Raw genomic sequence first — 20,926 nt, 5'->3', positions numbered from 1 at the left:
TTCATTCCTTCATTTCTACTTTAGCACTTATAGTGTTCAATATTTATAATAATTATTGCATTTGTTGTAGCGCCTCTTCAAGACATCTCAAAATACACAGAATATATTGTGAAGTATAAACACAGAAGTCGCTGGGAATACACAGCATCCATGGAAAGAAATGAGTTCATGTTTCAGGTCAATGACCTTTCGTCAATGCCTGTATATTTTGTAGCCAAAACAAAAATTAATAAGATTGGCTTTGATTAACATTTGTATATTAGCATCAACAAGAACAAATTATATTTCATAGCGCCTTTCACGTCAGGAAGATGGCCCTAGTGGCTTAACAGTCAGGGAATTCGATCAAAATAACTTAGGACAGCAGTTGCTTCTAGCAGACAGCACAAGGAAAGCAATCTGTGATACCAAACATTGGTACCAAAATCGTAATACAGATTGCACTTTGATGCAGAAGTTGCTCAGTCACTGTGCGTTCGGTTGTACAATGTATTCTTTCGATTAGTTCCGTCCTTTAAACACGTCTTTTGAGAGCTGCTGTGTGACTGCGCATTGCAAGATAGCAGCACTCCCAGACCTGGTGTTGAGAGCTCGGATTTCCTGCTCCTCACTCCAAGCCTCAGCGGAGGAGTAAAATGACCGAATAGAGGGAGATCGACGGGCATTTTCAAGTTGTTTTGCTGATTGCACAATGGCAGATGGCCACCTATGGTACAAGCGTCTCGGAACTGCGGAAGCGGGGGCAACCCTCAGGATATCCAGCTGCTGCATTAGCTGTATTTACTGCTCTGACGCCAGAGTTAATAAGTTCAGCGGTTGCCAAAGCACACACGAGTTGAAGGAGAAATTTGCGACGTGACCTTTGGTACAATTTCTCAAACTCTACGCCTCCAGTAATAAACACATTTATGAGAAGGCCAGCCTTTGTCATAGGTTATCTGCAGCCGTTCACTGAGATGTCACCTAATGCGACAAAAATAAACCAATACGTGACCTGTGCCAGGCATTAAAAGGATTTGGTGCATCAAGTCAACAATATTTATGTCCTGCCACTCCAGTGAGGCTAACTACTGGGCTCAGTCTCTATGACAGTCACACTTCGCGTATTCTATTCTCTCTTTTGTTTCTTCCATCTAAGCACAGAGATCAGCCAGAAAAGGCTCTTTTCACAATCAAAATTTTCTTTCAAATATCATTAGTTCCCCCTCCCCAACCCACCCACCCACACACATAAAAATAGAATCTTTCCCAGTTATGTTTGTTAATGTCTTGGGTTCCTAATGTCTGTTCCCTTCTGAGCAATCATGGGCCTGTGATGCAAAGACCCCAACTACAACAACAAAGGCTTCTATTCCATTGGTGTGTTAGTGTTGCCAAAAATATGAATCACTCTGGCAACATGCACATGTCTACATGCTTTTGAATCCGCACATGAAGCAAGCAGGAAGTCTAAGTGGAAGTAGTTAGCTAATCATAATAATAAACACTGCATTTGATACAGCGCCTTATCACATCGTTGAGACGTTCTCAAATCACTTCACAGAATATACTGCAAAGTGAATTGACTATGCATTTTATGTGTGATAGTGAATGGCTGTGAGATAAGACACCAACTTATTCATACAGATCCAAACTAACTGATGGATGGAATGTGACTAAGCGTTTATTGTTTAATGGCAAAGATCTTCTGCTGGCATTCTTGAAATGTGCCTAATGTTGTCATTAACTAGTGTAGATGAGTATCTTCACTCAGTAAAATGTCATACACTGTACAAGCAGCATTCATTGCTGCATGAATTGCTCCCATGTTGGTATCAGTGAAGAGGGGAAATGAAGAATTGGATTTCATAGATAATATTCAGCAATACAATTTTTTTTCCAATCTCAAGCTTTTAGATAGTATTGATTAAGCACATCAATGTACTCTGTAAAATGCCAAATCAATTCTGCACTAGATAATTCAACAGGTTTAACTTTTTTTTTGGTAAGCTGGGTGCCTGACACATACGGAAACCCATCTCCGTGCTTAAAAATATCCAAACCAAGCTGAGATTTCCATGCATCCCACCTGCACACTCTCTCCCTTGAAGGAAACATTCTGCTTACCTAATTCCGGAAAGTATTAGGCACAGGTTGGCAAGAGCCAAAGCTTGGGAACCCCAGAGTGTACGTTGGGGTAACTGCTGGAGTCTAACCAGCTAAAATCACATAGCTTGCCATTGATAATGCTGTCCGTCCCACAAACCTCCCTCGCTGCTTGTCCAGCTAGGACCACCCTACCCGTTCGGGCGTTGGCTTGCGGGGTTAACAGGAGCTGAGTGGGCTGACTCCCTAGCTCCAGTGACTGGTCTGCCCTTCCAGGTCCTGCCGATGAGCCAGGCTGGGGTGTGCTGTCGTCAGCAGTGCTCTGGAATACTGTGGACCCGCCTGGCTCAGGAACCGGACTGGAAACCATCACAGAGGGCTGACTTGATTCCAACAATCCAATGCCAGGCACGGCACCTTGGAGCCAGTTCAGCTCCAAGGAGACCCTGCTTACACTTAGCATGAAATCAAAACGTCCAGTAAAATAAAATACCGAACTCCAGTAGTTTTTTACTCGTCAAAACGTGTTAAGAGGGCAGGGTTTGCCTGTGTTCCCTTCTCCCCGCTCACGAGCATCTCAAAATTTCTCTTCTACATTGTTCCTCCGATTTCTTGCACCATTGTCATAGAAACACAGCAACAGGAGTTGGCCATTCAGCCTCTCGTGCCTGTTCTGCCATTCTATTAGATCGTGGCTGATTTAGCTCTAATTACCTGCCTTTGCCCAATATCCCTTGATACCCTGACCTAATAAAAATATATCCACCTCAGTCTTGAAAATTTGAATGGATGCAGCCATAATCCACAGCCTTTTGGGGGAGAGAGTTCCAGATTTTTCCTGGGCAGAGGAGGTAGGACATGTGGATGTTGTCTTGACTATCAAGGTTGACGGGTAATCTCCAGATCCTTGCCAAGGTCTTTAGTGAGCTGGGAGGTAAAGCACACTGACTAGGGAAGGGGAGGGGCGGGTGTGAGGGAAGCAACACAGCACCTCCTCCTGGCTGCCTACCTGCAAATCAGGACTTGCTGAGTGAGCAATTATACACGTTAACCAAAATACTGCCAAAAGCTTCTGAGCGTACAAGTCTTCGGTTTTGCTTGAAGTCTCCCTGTAATAACATCGCTTGCATTCGGATTTAATGCTTGCCCTTGATACATCGGAGATACAGATACAGATATCGCGCCTTTGAGACGTCTCAAACGGCTTCATAGAACATACTGTAAAGTAAACTGACTATATGTTTTACCGCACAGGGTTCTTGTATTAAAAAGACACAGTGGCCCTTTGTTTACCAGAAAGAGCAAAAAAACGAGAGATCTTGCGTCTCCAAATAGTTTTCTCCTCACTTTCACCCCCCACCCCATAGTAGCAGTAAAAACAGTAAAACTACACCATTCTAAAAAAAATGGGGTCAGAGGGGGAAATGCTAAGGAAAAGGTTTCCCCAACTGACCTCACTGCTCCGTATGAAGCCTGACAGACTACTCATTAGTATTTACAAATATTTTTGATGCCTTCCCGACAACAGAGATGTGGTGAGCCACACTCCCTCTGGCAGGTGGCTGTGTCACTTCTTGCAGAGCTGAACAGATGTTAGAGCTTAACTCCTCTCCTCTGCTGTGTGTATGTGCCTACACCTTCTGCATTCTAAACAGACCTCATTACATCCCCAGCGCTTTATTTTTTGTGTGTGTGTGCGTGTGTGCCGCACAAAAGAGATGCCGAATATGAAAAGACTGCAGTGAAACGAGGCCAGGGTTTGATGGCAGCACTCGCCAGTTGATTGTAAGTTCACAAGTTGTTCAGTAGATTTCAAGCTGCAGTGGCCTCTTTAAGTGCTCCATTTTATAGAACGCCATCTGTAAAGTGGAGCGATTGACCATTTGAACCCCATGGGCGTCCATTTTAAAATATTAAGCCCATTTATATTTGCGGTGGTTTGGGAAAAATCAGCTCAATTTAAAATTTGGGCTTCAATTTTTTTTCTCCCTCTCCTCTAATTTCCACTTCCCCTGAGGATAGCAGAACCTTATCCTTCCCAGGTATATGTTTCTGTTGGCTGGGTGGCCACTTCCTCAAATCTCCTCTTCCTACCCCACAGTAGCAAGGCTGGTTTCACAACTCCCTTACACCTCCCGTTGGCTGAAACAAACTACCTCAGCACAGTCAGAGATTCAAGCCTTCTGCTCTGTACAGCTTAATGCTGCACTTTCAACCGTCTGTCTATTTCCGCCATGAAAGGCGCTTTCCAAAATGTTGCGGTCATTATTAAATTCATCACGTGAAAATTTATTGAAATTACCAAAATTTCTAAATATTTTTCCTTTATTTTGTAAAAATGAGAAAAATGAGGATTATTATTACAAGGAAACCTGGCATGGCAGCTACAACACAGCCAATATATGATTTAAAAATATGACTAAGTCGAGCTTTGCGCTCAATGAAGTCATCAGAACCCTGTGATTTGATTATTCCTTTGAATCTCACTGCCAGCAAACCATTACTCTTGTTTACGGACGTTCATAACCTATTCCTGAGTTACCCAGTCAGCCTTGTTTAAAGGAGACATTTATCCGATCACTCTGCTTGTCAAAATACATCCACTACATGTACACAAAGGTTTTGGTGCCAATTACAATCACATCAGTGATGCTGAAGAAAACAGTGAGCTTCAGGCTACTTGAGTTATTGATCGAGAGGCGGTGGGAGGGCGGAGGAAGAAGATAGTGTTGCCTTGCAGCTAATAACTATCTGATGCTTTTCCCCCCAAAAAATAGCTCTAGAAGCATTCATCATGGATCTACTTTGAATTCCTATCTCTTCTGAAAGATAGTTTTATCGGGAACAGTCCCCTACCAGCTCTGTATCTCAGGAGCTCAACGAACCATTGCTTAGGCATTAAGAATAAGAAGTTGCTTGCTCAGCCTGGCTTGGTTGGTAGCTCTCTTGCCACTGGATCAGAAAGTTGTAAGAAGAAAGCTGTGTGTACGGGACATTGCTGTGTGCAAAATGGCTGCCGTGCCCACCAACAACAAGAACAAGTGTTCTGTGCCCCGCATAAAGGGTGCAATATAAATATAATATATGTTGTTGTTGTAATCGCTTTACAGTATATCCTGTGAGGCTCTCTGAGATTCCTCAATACGAAAGGTACACTTATGGTCTTCAAGATTCTAAAGAGACTAGATAATGTAGATCATGATAAGCTGTTTCAGATTGTACTGAACAGTAGAACCAGAGGATATGGCCTGCGATTGATGTGGGGGTCAATTCAGAACAAATCTGCAGAATCGCTATTCCAGTGAACGAGTGGTAAATCTATGGAACATTCTCTAGGGAGACGGTGGAAGCAGAAAGTGTTGATTCTTTCAATTTAAGATAACAACAAATTAGGATACATTTCTGTTGAGAAATAATATCTCAGGATACAGTAAACAGTTTGGGACATGACTGCCAGGATGGTGGAAGGTGAACTGGATAGTTCTTGGTCTTGTTTTGCCAGCAATTCTCATGTTCTTTATGGCACTATATCAAGAAGGATATGGCCTCCACTAGGCAAATCCACTGAAGACCTGGCTAAGATTTTTTTGGGTCAGCCGGGTATCTGACATACGTGGAAACCCATCACCATGCTTTAGAAGATCCAAACCAAGCTGAGATTCTCATGATCCCACCCACCTACAAATCCCAGAAATAGATTGTTGGAATGGAATGCACACACTCTCTCTCTCCCTGGAAGGACACATCCTGCTTACCTAATTCCGGAAAGTATCAGGCGCAGGTTGGCTAGTGCCAAGGCTTGGGGACCCCAAAGTGTGCTATGGGGTAACTGCTAAAGTCTAACCAGCTAAAACCACACAGCTTGCCATTGGTATCGCTGTCTAGCAAGCTTTGGGCTGTGCTGACATCAACAGTGTCCTGGAATACTGCAGACCCACCTGGTCAGGAACCGGACTGGAGACCACCACAGAGGGATGGCTCGATTCCGACATTCCATTCTACAAACACATCACAGTAACGTGGCCACATTGCGTAGCAGATCAACACTTACTGAATTATCAACTTCATCCTCCAAGTCTTCCGATAACTGCAGCTCCTTAATAACTTCACTGGAATCAGATTCCTGAGGAAGACAGTTAATGAGATCTTTGTTAAAACTTGCAAGAAGAATAGCTGTTGCTTTGCATCAGTGTCGTCATATTCTATAAGATCGAACACATTTAACAAACTTGATATGGCTCCTGTGAAGTCAAAACATTTCACAAGGAATGCAGGTCAAGTGCAGTAACTATGTATTTGGAGACAAATGTGGCAACCAGGGTCTTATTGCCACAAACGGCAATGATTGTTGGCCAGGACACCAGGAGAAACGTCAGCCTCAGTTCAAATGGTGTCAGGTTGATCTTTAATGTTCACCCGAAAAGGCAGGAGGGACCTCAGTTTAACGTCTCCTATTAATCATAAAAGAGCTTCCTGAAACTACTGAGCTAGTATTTGCACAAAGTAATTATTTCCACGTTTGTTTTATTATCTCCTGTTAAGGACAGTCTTCCCTGGAGTTACTTTTAGTTGGAAAAGCAAATGAATGTGACATATATGGACCTCTAATTGCTTATCAGGTACATTTTTGGAAGCGCCGTTCTTCAGATGAGATGTTAAACTGAATCCCATTTGCCTGTTCTGGTGGATGTTAAAGATCCTACGGCGCTATTCGAAAAGAGAAGGGAGTTTCTCTCTGCCGTTGTCCTGGCCAACAAATAAAGTTGGTCAGCCGCTCACATAGTCACAACACTTTACAGCATATACACCAGCGAAGTGCTTTGGGACGTCCTCCCGATGTGAAAGGCGCTATGTCAAAGGTACGATGTATAAAATAATAATAATCCTTGCGTTTGATATCGCGCCGTATCATGCCTTCAAGACGTCTCAAAGCACATCACAGAATATACTGTAAATTGAATTGACTGCATATTTTGTGGGCGAAACATCGCTAACAATGCATAAAATTTAGTTGACCCAAGCAGAACACGCAAACCAATTCAGAACTTCTCTACCCGTACAAAGCATGCCATAGAATACATTTTAAAAGTGCTGGTCACATGTTGTATTAGTCACATAGAACAATCGTTCCTCAATCGAAAGATTATAACTCAGTCACAATAATATATTATTACTAGGACAGAGCTGTGTAATAATGCTGCATTGTACATATAACTGCAAAAGAACACAGACAGACCATTTCTCTAGAATAAGATTTCAATAAAATTTGATTTGTATTGTAGAATCGGACATCTCACGACAATAACAACAACAAATAACATTTATGCAGGGCCTTTCACGCTGGGAAGATGTCCCAAGGCCCTGGACAGTCAGGTATTTGGACTCGTGCAGGGCGTTGGGATCAGCAGGGGGTGGACGGCAGGGGTAGGAAGGTGATTGAAGGCACAGTTGAAGAGGAAGGTCCTGAGACTGGCCTTGAAGGAGGCAAAGGAGGGAGAGAGGGAGGGGGTGAGGCTAAGGGACTGCGGGATGGAGTTCCAAAGGGTGGGGTCAGCGAGGCTGAAGGCCCACAGTGTTGCTTGCCCTCAGTTCCAGCCACATTTTAGACTGTTATCTAAAGTCACTCAGGTATCAAAAGGCAACAGGAACGACTGTGGAACGACTGATTGAGGAAGTGAACATTACATGGCATAGTAAACCTACAAAGAATATTTAAGCATCTCAGCCAATATTTTAGCACTTGGTAATAAGCCATTAATGTTTTAATTCCCTGCCTTCCAAACCGTAATACTCCTCATTTGAATTATTATTTTTATTATGTATTATGTGTTTGGCCCACAAAATACACAGTCAATCCACTTTACAGTTTATCCTGTGAAGGTCTTGAGAGACCTTGAGGACATGATGAGGCGCTATATCAAATGCAATGTTTATTATTATTATTATTACGAACAAGCTTTGAAAGCACGGCTACAAATTTGTTTTTAATCATTCTGTCGAGGACTGAGCTATTCAACATCACAAATTAACTAAATATTTTTGTGAATATAACAGGTTGAACACATTGCGATGCTTTTGAAAGTTGCTAAAAGCGAAAAAACGGTTGCTTTTCTACTGTGTGCGTTTGCTCCGAACGAACATGTTCTGTTTCGGGTAAGTACAGGCAATAAGAATGAATGGCTCTTTGGAGAGCAAATATTAATCTTCTTTAAACTGCTTTTTTAAAGCAGTGAACTAATTAACTGACAGGAATGGTAACTGTAGACTAATTAAATCTGAATGCAATTGATTTCCAGAAACCTTATTTCAGGCGCGGTATTACAGCAAATCACAAGTTGCAAAACAAATATAATGATGACTGATGGTGTTGTCGGTGGTTAATTGTGATTGCTTGGCTGAAATTCTGAACAATTTAATTAGACGAAAACAATTAAAAGAATACAATTGAAATTCAAATTAAAATAACTGAGACCTCAATCCCCTCAAATCTGAGATGCTCTTTTCGGGAGATGTGAGGAAGGAAAAGTGCACATCAAAGATGATACAGGTTTCACAGTGTCGACGCAGGCTTTTGACTCCAATGACCAAACAGCCAACATATTACACAATGAACACTTACACTTAAGTGAAAGACGCTGTTTACACAATCAATGTATAAACTGAACTGAGGCATCTCGTGACTACAGGGTCACTCTGTACTTAGGAGTATGAAAAAGGCCGTTATACTTTTGTGTTGCAAGGCATAAAAACAATGCCCAAAAACTTTGCATATTCAAGCTAACATGTGTTAGCTTGGTAGCATATTTAATATACTGCACATTGTGCTCTGCATAATTCATTGAACAAGATGGAGAAATCTTTGTAAGCGAGCAAAACAAGCAAGCGTTTAAACCAGTATAATCACTACGAACGCATTTATAGCAGTGGTTCATGAAGTGAGGTTTGTGACTAAATACCAAGGAGCAAACTGGCTCCCATTACACTGTAATCTCCATTAACAAACTCACAGGATGTAAGCTAGCTCACACTACACTACTCCAGGTTTATTTTGGAATTTTAACACGGATGCATGGTATATTTAATCTAACATCGGAAACAAAAAGCACAACGTTATTTTTCACGGATTAAGATGTGCGCGGAGAGAATAGATGTGTGAGTACAGTGCTGTAATGATTCACAAAGGCACATTACAGTGACATTACATTACATCAGCCTTGACAACTGGCATCAGAACCAAGGTATTTTCACCTTCAAGCTCCTCATTATTGCCTAGGTCATTCTGTGCTCAATATAATAATAAAAAGCCTCGCATTTGATATAGTGCCTTATCACGTTGTTGAGACGTCTCAAAGCGCTTTACAGAATAAATTATAAAGTGTATATCAAGTGCTCTGGGAAGCTACCCTGCATGAGTAGAGCTATATAAATGCAAGTTGTTGTAGATTGTGGGTGAAACGCGATAGCCAATTGCACACAGCAGTTGCGCATTGAGTGACAATTCCTTTTTGAGGGATTATTACCCCCGGAAAGCGATCTGCCAATCAATATTCAGATACCAAATCGACAAGAAAGCAAGTGATTTGACTTTCTTCTTTCATGAACACATGTACATTGCAACTGAGAAGCCAGCAAGTTGAGGATGATGGTAAACCAAAGAGAAGGAGCATTTTGTCCTCAATGTGTCTGTCCTGTTATTTTTTCTGGTGAGCTGGAGAGAAAATAAGTTTTTGTCCAGTAGATTGCCATTTATTCTAAATTGAAAGTCTTCTCTCTCCCCCTCCTCTCCCCATTGAATTTCATCAGTGGATAAATCAATTATTTAAGAACTAAGCATAAAGAAACTGAAACATAGATGCCGCTAGCATGAAAGGAACCGTTCAGATAAATCTCAACACTTAACCGCACACTCAAACAGCACATGGGTGTTCAAGACTACAAGGGTGGTGGGGGCACTAAGTCTGCTAGCAATCCTACCTTTTCAGGTAGATTCCCCGAATCATCGGGATTAATGCAAGGAATAGCAGTGTCCGTTATGATCGGTTCGTTCAATTCATTGCCCTTCTCCTCTCCTGCTCCTACTACCCCCGCCTGGTCGGGGACGGTTTCCTCCTTGCCCACGGACTTCAAGTCAACACCGTGAGGAGCCTGAGGTGAAACTGGAGACCTGTCAGCTGAGCTGCCCCTGCTATCGCTGCTTCTGTTCTGTTCGCTTTCCTCGTCCTCCTCAATGGCCGCTGCGCGCCCTAGGCGGGCTGGTCGTGATGCTCTCATGAGGACCACCTCCACCTCCTCCTCCTCTCCGTCACTCTCATCCTGCGGGTCCACTTTTCCTTCAAGCCAGTCGCAGTTACCGATTAGTTCGTTGCCAAAGCTTAACTTATTTGGGCTTGAGGGCAACACGTGGAGGCTCTCAGAGTCAACTCCACTTGCAGGCTCACTTCTCCCTTGGCTTTGATAAAACGATACCTTTTTGCATTCGAAAGGTACAAGTTATCGGGAAGAAAAAGGTACAAGTCAGTCAGATCTATTTTGCAACTAACACTAACTAACCTATATATGTTCCTATGTCCGTGCGCTGGATTAGACATAAGGATAAAGTACACAGGAGCTAGCAAGGTTATGACACTAGCGTTGCATTCGTTGCTATAAAATAAATAAGAACAGAATTCTACGCATTACATTCGCATTTCGCCAGGAATGAACATCCACGTGTTTAGTCAGTTGGAACTGTAAGCATTATGTGCTTCATGTGTCTTCATGTGTCTTCTCAAGACTTCCCTCTTTGACCATGTCTTCGGTCATTCTCCCACCTCCACCACTCTTGCCCTCCCTCCACTCTCAACTCCAACCAACAGCTCACTTGCAAACCCTTCATTGTCCAGCAAACTTGTGACATCCACCCGATGTGAAAGGTGCAATACAAATGCAATTTATAGTTGCTGCTGCTGTTATTGGACATACCTCATACAACTTAAACTGAGGTGCAGAGGAGCAGATGTGGAGGTACTAATCCTCACCACTGCTATTTGCAGTAGAATCCTGAACAAATATGCACCAGAACAGACCAGGCAGAATCCAATTGGGAATGGTTCATCATGAGTAGTCTTAACATTTTTATTCGGTGCATTTCCTAAATCAGCGTGATCCAACCCTTTGGCTGCTGAGAGCTGGATGCACTATGTGAGAGACGTCCACAGCCCGGACAAGCAATATTTTTGCGTTTCCAGAAACATGACATAACGTTTATGGGTTATGGAGGGCACGGGTGTTCCAGGTGAAATGGAGAGGGGAAGGGGGATGACATTGACCAGTGGGATGCCAGTTGGACTATCCTGCCCTAAGCAAACTAAAAGACTCTTGCACGGTGAGTGAAGAAACAAGGAGTTCCAACTGTTTAAAACAAAGGTGCACCCAATACAGCCTCCAATACAACAATGGCTTGCTGTTGGAAAATACTTCAATTGGAAATTAAAAGCACAAATAGGAACTTCCCACTATCTGAAATGAATTTGCAAATGAGTTGCTCAGCCAAAGACTCGATCGAATAACTGATACAATGTTCCTGCCTTCAAAAAAAATTAATAGGCCGCTCTTGATTAAAAATGGAAAAAAAAATTGCTTACTGAATGCATCGTTGGTATCTCCCTCTATTTTGTTAAGTCAATGAAGAATAAACATTTCTGATCAGTTTCATTCATGAATAAAAAAAATTAACTGGAAACAGCGTTTTTACAATGGCTGCCTTCCTCACCATATCCATTGCAATAAAGTATAAAGTATTTGGTTGACTACCTAGGACCTCCGCACACCACTGGGATTAACGGCTATACGTTTCTTCCCCCGATGTGGCGAGCCCAGCGGGTGCGTTTGCCATGAATACTCTGTGCAGGTTCTGAATAAAGAAAGAAAAAAAATCTTTCCTTTGAGAAACGGCATAAACTCATTTGGACAGCAACTCTGGTTACTGACATCACATGGGTCATTGGATGTCGAAAGCGTTTATACAATGTATGTGGGGTCCTGTAGCTCAGTGCTAGAGCACTCGCCTTGCATGCAAGAGATCCGGGTTCGATTCCCGGGCAGGGCGAAACGTTGGGTAAGTTTCCTTACTCCAACTCCTGTTTACCTGGCAGTAAGTAGGAAACCGGTTGTTAGTCGATTGGCGGATCGCTTTTCCAGGGGGAATAATTCCTTCAAAAAATTAATGTGGTCACTCAATCCACGACTGTTTGTGGGACGCTACTGTGCGCAATTGGCTGCCGCATTTCGCCCACAAAATATATAGTCAATTCACTTTCCAGTATATTCTGTGAAGCGCTTTGAAACGTCACAAAGATATGTTAAGGCGCTATATCGAATGTAATATTATGTGTTATATATATGAACATTGAATGCTCATATATCCTAAAAAGCACAACTACCATTACAAAGCTGGAATTCTACCAGTGGAGACAGTGGAATAAGGAGGGGCGGGAGTGCTCCATCCAGGTTCAGTGACATGACGCATTCTGGTGATAAAGAGTACTAAAAAAAATCACCTCTTTATGACTTTCTGCTTCTTCATCGGACGCTGGGAGGTTTTGCAGCTCCGGTTCAGTCCCTTCATCCACAGGATCATGACCTTCATCCTCCACAATTTCTGCACTCTCCTGAAAGTCACGGACAAGTCAAAAAAGATGACTATTATCAGCTGCAATGCAACAGATAAATGCCTACAAATACATAGTCACACCACTTTACCGTAAATCCCGTGAAGCACTTTGAGATGTTTTGCTGACGAGATATCAAAGGCAAGTTTTCTGCGCGCAAATTGGCTGTTGCATTCGCCTATAAAATACAGTCACTACATTTTACAGTAAAATTCTTTGAAGCACTTTAAAATGTCCTCTCGATGTGGCAGGCGCTATATCAATGCAAGAATTATTATTCACTGCCTCACGATACTTATACAAATTTTCCAATTCGTTTAAAAGCTAGATAAAGAAAAATATTCATCCCATTCCTAAATATCTCGGCAAACACAGCACTGGCTAGCTTTACTCAAAGATAGAGAGATGGCATATATTACCTTAATGCTGGTATGAGTTTGAAGAATATAATCTGAGAGGACACACTCTGTACTTTGACAAATCGTACAGGGAGATTTAGTGTCACTGCAGCCGAAATTTTTAATGGGAGCACTTGTGGCGAAGGAGATTATTCAATTCCCCCAACCCTTTACTCCCGGCCTTTTTTGTGTTAATTCGATTCCTCCGAAAGGCACAGAATCTTCAAACGTAATCCTTTTGCACTCACAATATCCAGCAGAGAGACAGAGAGAGAGAAATAATACAACTCTTGCGAATGGCTCTACTTAAAACTGTGGGGATGGAAATCAAGGATGAAATACTTTTGAAAAATGCTGACAACAACAACTTGCACCCCTCACGCAGGGTAGCGTCCCGGAGTGTTTGACAGTGGCGGAGCACGAAGCCGAGCCGGATGGAGAGGGGTCGAAGAGGAAGGTCTTCAGGTGCGATTTGAAGATGAGGAATGAAGAGGAAAGGCGGAGGGATAGAGGAAGAGAGTTCCAGTGAGTTTCAGGGTATAGTAGCTGTAAGCGTGGCCACCGATGGTGGAGCGGAGTGATAATAGTGAAGGACGCCACTGCACGTCCCCTCTTTTCTCTCCTTTCTCAGACATTCACAACTCAGATAATTACTAAGCTGCTCAAGCAACCAGGAATTAATTTGGTGTTGCTTTTTTGCGAATCCCAGAGGGGAAAATCTAATTACTGTTACCCGATTCATTCTGCCAGCAGGGTTGGTGCTTCATCTACACCACAGCTAGAGAATATGCTGGAGTTCGAATCTTTAACTCTGTGAGGACTATTGTATTGATTCTTTTTTTTTGTCCTTCAAAAACAAATGAAAAGAACCACAACAAATCTAATATAGTGAATGAGCTTCCAATTGCAGATGCACAGAATGCTGGAAATTGAGATACAATAATAAAATAATCCTTGCATTTGATATAGCACCTTATCACGTCTTTGAGACGTCTCAAAGCGCTTCACCGATTATACTGCAAAGTGAATTGACTGTTTATTTTGTGAGCCAAATGCAGCAGCCAACTGCACACAGCAGCATCCCCACAAACAGTCGTGGACTGAGTGAACGAATTTTTATTATCTTTTTAAATAAAATTTTATTTCTGAAGGATTATTACCCCCTCCATTGTGGCTTCACACAATGCAAAGCTACCTCTACAGCCAACGCTACAGAAAATAATGTGCTTACTTGGGCGCAGGAAAATCTCTCTCCTGCAGCAAAACATTTGAGGGGGCATCATTGATTTCAGATACAGCGCACGGCTGGAAGCACTCTCTGAATTTGTGCTAATTTGCCCTTGTGTGCAATGATTCTTGGGTAAATGGGGGAAAAAAACTTTCTTTCTGACAAAGAGAACATCTCAGTGAAGCTGACGTGTGTGAAATATTCTGAGCGCATGTGGGTCGGCGTACATTATGCATGCACATACATGTGCCCAGGAAGCTAATTTTAGTTTGAAGCTATTTAGACGTCACTCTCATGGTTTCCAAGGTCACTTTGGTTCCATTTCCCACTGTATTCATTACTCACTATACAGCATACCTGGAGTGTATGATTTCATGATAATCAATTTGTTTAATCACCCTCCATAAACTCGAAACAAATAAATTACAATCATTAATCCTGTCCTGTGAGCTGCCATTGATATGGAGGCGGGCGGGGGGGAACAAATTCAAATTTGGATGAGAAAATTAAAAGAGCTTTCAAGAACTTAACGCTATTCGTTAAGTAAGAAAACGCACGCATCTCGGATTCAAAATTCAGTTTGAAAACCCCTCCAGCTTTGCTCTGATTAACGTTATCTGAACCCCTTGATTACATTTTGACCTCATAATCAGTGCCAAGCATCCATTATCATCCACTGAATACTGGAGTCGATGTAAAACAGCGTTCAATGAGTAGCGACATTGCAGCATTGCACAATACAACGTAGAACTCTTGCTGTCTTTTAGCAAACCAAGTGGAGAAACAAACAACGTCACGAGTTTAAGTGCTACAAACATATTAACAGCAGCGGGTTCAAAAACCTTGTTATTTTAAATTATAATTGAAAACCTTTTGAATATTAAAACATTTGTTTCCTTGCTTCATTTGCAATATTGAGGAGTGGTAATGAATTTGCAAATGTATAATGATTTCTCACGAGCTAATTTCTCTTCAGAGTCTCAAAGCCGAGAAGTTTAGAAAAGTAAACGCATTTGAACACAACACAACTATTGTGTCCAGTGGAGTGGAACACCATGCAACGTAGAGGCAGCGCCACCTCCTTTATCTTGTAGTAGTGCAGCCGACATCTGGATATTGCTGCGGGAAAGTATGCCGGACAGTGATATGAATGGTAAGCAATGTGGGTTTAGCTGGTTAGCTCTGGGATACTCTCCCCCTCAATCCCATCGCCTTGTCCCCTCTCTCCCCTTTTTCAACTTCCCGCCTGAAAACTTTCCTCGTCGATCGTGCTTACGGCCACCCCCACCCACCCACTGTCTCGGAGTTAGGCTCCGCCACTGTTAAGCGCTCTCAGAAGCTAACCTGCATGAAGGGCGCTATATAAGTGCAAGTTGTTGTTGTTGGGCGCCAGCAGTTGCCCCAATCACACTCTGGGGTCCCCAGGTCTTGGCTCTCTCCAACTTGCGCCTATTGCTTTACAGAATTAGGTAAGCGGGATGCACGGAGTGCGAACAACCATTCCAGCAATCTATCTCTGGGATTTCCATGTGTAGGTGGGATACATGGAATTCTGAGTTTGGTTTGGAGCCTCTTAAGCAACGGTGATCGGTTTCCGCGAGTGTCAGACAGCTGGCTCAAAAAAAAATCAGGACTACTGGCAGCAATAGTGCAAGTTAAGTCCAGCATTAAACAAGATTAAGCTGCATCCAGCAATGGATCGTTGGGACCATTGCTTACAAGGTTCTTACTCTCTGGGTTATGCTTAGTTAAACAGAGGAGTAAGGACAGGGAATAATAGGCACAAGGTGAATAAAAATAATAATCCTTGTATTTGATATCGAGTCTTATCGTGTGGTTGAGATATCTCAAAGCGCTTCACAGAATATGTTGTAAAGTGAATTGACTGTATGTTTTGTGGGCGAAATACAGCAGCCAATTGCGCACAGCAGCGTCCCACAAACAGTCATGAATTGAGTGATCAAATTCTTTTTTTGGATGGATTCTTACCCCCGAAAGCGATCTGCCAATCGACTAACAACAGGGTTCCTACTTACAGGAAGGTAAACAGAGTAGTGTAGAGTAAGGAAACTTGCTTAAAGTTTCGCACTGCACATGAATCGAACCCCAGGTCCTCTTGTTTGCGAGGTGAGCGTGCTAACCACTATGCTACAGGACTCAAGTTTCTGTTTAAAGGTTTAAACCTGCACATTGATTTGTTTTTATTGCTTTTCAATAGATATTATTCTTCAGACTATGTAATGGATGCAATTGTGGTTGACATATTTCTCAGTAATCAGATGCTGATGACATTTTAATTCAATAATGTTAAGTACCAAATAGCTTCAGTTTCTGGGTCATTATCATATTCATTAGCTTTTAAATTTCACCGTACCACTCACACCTGCTGTGTAACAATTAAGAGTCTTGTTTTTTTTAAAAAGAGAGAGATCAGTTCAGGTTATAAAACCTCACACGAATATTATAAAGAGGACAATTAGTCGATTGGTGGATCGCTTTCCGTGTGTAATCCCTCCAAAAGAAAAAAAACAATTTGGTTAGTCAATCCATGACTGTTTGTGGGACACTGCTGTGTGCAATTGACTGCCATGTTTCGCCCACAAAATGTACAGTCAATTCACTGTATACTCTGTGAAGCGCTTTGAGGCGTCTCAATGACATGATGAGGCGCTATATGAAATGCGAGGATTATTCTTATAGTTAAAAGATGCTTTCCCGTCTTTAGGGAATGATCCTGGATTGTTTTTTCGCTGACATTCACAAAGCACGAGCCATGTTCTTGCTACTTTGGACATCACCAGAAAAGCCCTCAAGGTAATTACTAACTTGTAAGACGCTTATCATGCACCGACTCCAACACTCATCAGGTTCCCCCTTACAGTTTGTTGTATGCCGTCTTTAAAAAAACTAAAAAATCTAACACACTGTAACACATTCTTGCCATGAATCAATAACGTACTTATTATACAAAGAACTCGATCAAGAATAGCAATGGAATTAACAGCAATGCGCCCAGTGGGTGGTGGAGTCTGGAAGAGGACACGGGAGACGAGAGTGAAGTTCTAAATCACATACTTAGACAAAGCGATCCCCGTTTTAATTAGAAGTAGTTATCATGCAGCATTTTTGAATAAATTTTATTTTCTGGTTCCGTGCCCAATTAAAACCTTCCTCGTCAAGTTGCTCTTCTTTCTCACAGAGTCTGTCACAGACTGTGAATTTGAAAGGAATACATCCTCAGGATGGATCGTTCGGGTTTAGTGATTCAAAACGTACATTTTAATTTATGGTGGAATTATACGAAGGAACACATGATATCGAATAGAACAGGGAATGTCAACCCAAAATGTTATTTTCAGACATCAAAGGCAATATTACAAGAAAATACACGTTCAGAGTTGTGAAGGCAAGTTAAGCACAGCCACCTGTAACTATGTATATTAATAATGATAATTAATAATCATAATAATTCCCTGAATTTGATAAGAGCACCTTTCATGTCGGGAGGTCGTCTCAAACACCTCAGACAGCTGCCAATTTGCACAAAGCAATGTCGTACAATAAAGTGAATGATCAATTATATTTGATGGATTGTTGGCCAAGACACTGGTTACCAGGGCAGGCATACCATAATATGGGGTGAAGCTGGTGTTGGTATTCGATTAGATTATACGTAATGATAATCCTGCATTTAATATTGCACATTATCATTTCTTCAAGACGTCTCAGGACTCCGCAAATGAGCCGAAGACCCATCTTCATGCGAGCTTTGTGTGATTTAATGCGTGATCAGCAGAACATTTATACTTTCAAATTCTTCTCGACTGACGTCGTACCTCATATTCAAAGCCATCACCGAGGATCCCTACGTCTATGTGCAGGTTTTTCATGAGCCGAGCAGTACCTTGAGGGCTCTGCGGAAATAAATATATTCGCTCTTTAATTTTCACACTCTGTTCTTCCCTTCCCCAGAACACTGCCATCACCTTCAGATAATTTCCCATTATATTCCACTTTAATGTGTATAATTTCCGTACACTTAAAAAAAACACACCTTGAAATGGCATTTTCGTATTCTCAAGCAGTGTGTCAAAAGACCTCAGCAATATTTAAAGGCAGTTCTTCATGCAAATCAACACCAGGGAATCTACTTTTGTTTAGAAATGTCATTTGAAGACATATCGAGCCAAGCCTGCATTAATAATGTATAGTGCGTCAATACTTAAATCCACGCAAAGAGTTATGTTTTCATAAGAAAACACCTGACCTAGACTTACTGTTGCCACAACGCTGAATGACAAGAGACGATGCAAGTTAATGACTTCAGCTAGCAAAGAACTGAGCTCAGGTGTTTTTTCTAACAATTTCTAAACACGACTGATGAGAATAGAGGCCATCTACCCCCATTTTCCTCCAACTAAAAGCAAACGCAATACGTTACATAAGCGTAGTGTACCTTCTCTTCACTGATTTCCTCCTCTTCACTGAAGTCTGGTAGGTTTAGGGAGATCTTCTCTTCTTGCTTTGACCCTAGAAGACTTTTTGTGAGGCCATCTGCTTTGGAGATCTTCAGCACCCATGGAAGTCAACAAAAAAAATGAATCACTAAACACAAACTGACATTATGAGTTTGAGTTCAACCTCCGCACAAAGAGATGGCTGATTGATGTTGTTTAGTTAAGATTTGACTGACGAGCCGATCCAACTTTTTGTTTGTATCTGTATTATGTCTAACAGAAGGATTATAAATAATAAATACTACCAGTAATAATTTGGTTACTGCTGTGCGCAATTAGCTCCGTGTTTTGCCCACAGAATATAGTCACTACACTTCACTGACTATTCTGCTGTGTGCAATTAGCTCCGCGTTTCGCCTAAAGAATATAGTCACTACACTTTACCGTTTATTCTGTGAAGCGCTTTGAGGCGTCTCGAAGACGTAATAAGGAGCTATATCAATATATATTATTTATTATTATATTATTATTCAGAAATATATAGAAATAAGCAATGATAATCTTTGTCATCTAGAACTGGAAAAAAGCACACCAGAAAACAACTTCTGTTTTCTTTCTGCTGACATTTATATCATTTGAACGGTCACAACAATAATAATTCTTGCATTTGATATAGCGCCCTATCACGTCGTTGAGATGTCTCACAGAATACAATGTAAAGTGGAGTGACTGCGTAATTTGTGGGCAAAACACGGCGGCAAATTGCGCACAGCAGCGTCCCACAAACAGTCGGAGATTGAATGACCAAATTATCATTATTATTTTTGGGGGGAGGGGGAGGAATTGTTATTACTGCTAGGTAAACAGGTGCGGTAGAGTAAGAAAACTTGCCTACGGTTTCGCCCCACGCGGGAATCAAACCCGTGTTCGTGAGACGAGAGCTACTACAATGCTAAAGGGCTGGAGTTTAGCAAGGGGGAAGTTTTTGATCTCCGAGGAGGAGAAAGAGATCTGGTTTGAATGAGATGGATAAATATTTCAGACAAATGCTCAATTATCTTAATTCAGGGGACCAGGATGATGTATGCAAAATCTTCCTTCAGATTTAGTGAGTGAGAGAGTCAACGATAGGGCAGATCGCAGAAGGAGACTGAAGAAGGAACAGGTATCATACAGAATAGGTATCATCAGCCTCTTTCCACTCTATGCTTCCTTATGATGTGATATGATAATGAAAAATAATAAATCACCCCATCTCAGATCCTGGGGCATATAACCGCAGTAATAAGGGTAGCATGTCTGGATTATTTTCATCTAATTTCATGACAAAGGGAAGACATTTGGCCTTCTGGATAATTTTTTCGTTACCCCGAATATCGTTGAGCTTCCGAAAGAATTTTTCAATGCTTCCAGCCCCCCAGTGAGACCAGGTGGGTTTCCCAGTGAACTGCGGAGGGTAGTTGCCGGGGTCTCCCCAAGGCCACGCAAGGGAGCAAGGCCCCCTTGAGATGTCGGGACAAGGGTCAATGGTGAATTCAACGCCTGAAAGAGAGAGAGAGAGAGAGAGAAATAGTCACGTCACATTGCAATCAGGTATAATATTGCAAACATGAGTTGAGGGTACAAATATAATCTGTATTGTATATATACAATCTGTACGTACCACTTAAATGTTCAAATATAGTTGTTAATATAATAAGTCTTGCATTTGATATAGCGACTTATTAAACATTGAGACGTCTCAAAGCGCTTCATAGAATTTGTTGTAAAGAGGATTGACAGTATGTTTTGTGGGCGATATAAAAAATATTTTATATGTTAAGGAGAAAATGTTAGCAAGCTGTACCCAATGGCTAACGCAATGAGCTAAGTCAATGTAGCCTGGAACATGCCAGGGTTTGATCCCCAGTTGTGTCGAATTATTACAACCCTAAATTATGTGGAAGGGAAAGGAGTGGGGGGGAGGGGAAGGGGTGGGATTTTTTTAAATATAAAAAAAGTTTTCCTCACTGTGTTCTGAAGCCCAATTTCACTTGAGATGAAGTAAAAAAAAAAAACAGGAAACTCACTAGCAAGGAGGGGTCATTTTTCCTTTAAAATTATATCAAC

At 41.8% G+C, this 20,926-nt stretch overlaps 1 protein-coding gene across 3 annotated transcripts in view; it reads right to left on the bottom strand.

The window, feature by feature from the left end:
* Nucleotides 1-20,926, bottom strand: part of LOC103188710 (centrosomal protein of 164 kDa) — an 86,431-nt gene that overhangs the window by 32,762 nt on the left and 32,743 nt on the right. For all 3 annotated transcript variants that reach the window (XM_042343891.1, XM_042343893.1, XM_042343892.1), the window contains 6 exons: nucleotides 20,186-20,359; nucleotides 18,817-18,927; nucleotides 18,197-18,274; nucleotides 12,624-12,734; nucleotides 10,060-10,551; nucleotides 6,137-6,208 (listed from right to left, as the gene is read on the bottom strand). In XM_042343891.1, coding sequence (XP_042199825.1) covers nucleotides 6,137-6,208; nucleotides 10,060-10,551; nucleotides 12,624-12,734; nucleotides 18,197-18,274; nucleotides 18,817-18,927; nucleotides 20,186-20,359 — 1,038 coding nt within the window. The remainder of the gene's footprint in view (nucleotides 1-6,136; nucleotides 6,209-10,059; nucleotides 10,552-12,623; nucleotides 12,735-18,196; nucleotides 18,275-18,816; nucleotides 18,928-20,185; nucleotides 20,360-20,926) is intronic.

Source organism: Callorhinchus milii, unplaced genomic scaffold (genome assembly GCF_018977255.1).
Source record: "Callorhinchus milii isolate IMCB2004 unplaced genomic scaffold, IMCB_Cmil_1.0 Scaffold25, whole genome shotgun sequence".
NCBI classification, from domain to species: domain Eukaryota; kingdom Metazoa; phylum Chordata; class Chondrichthyes; order Chimaeriformes; family Callorhinchidae; genus Callorhinchus; species Callorhinchus milii.
Note: the sequence above shows the minus strand (reverse complement) of the source record. Positions and strands in the feature narration are given on the sequence as shown.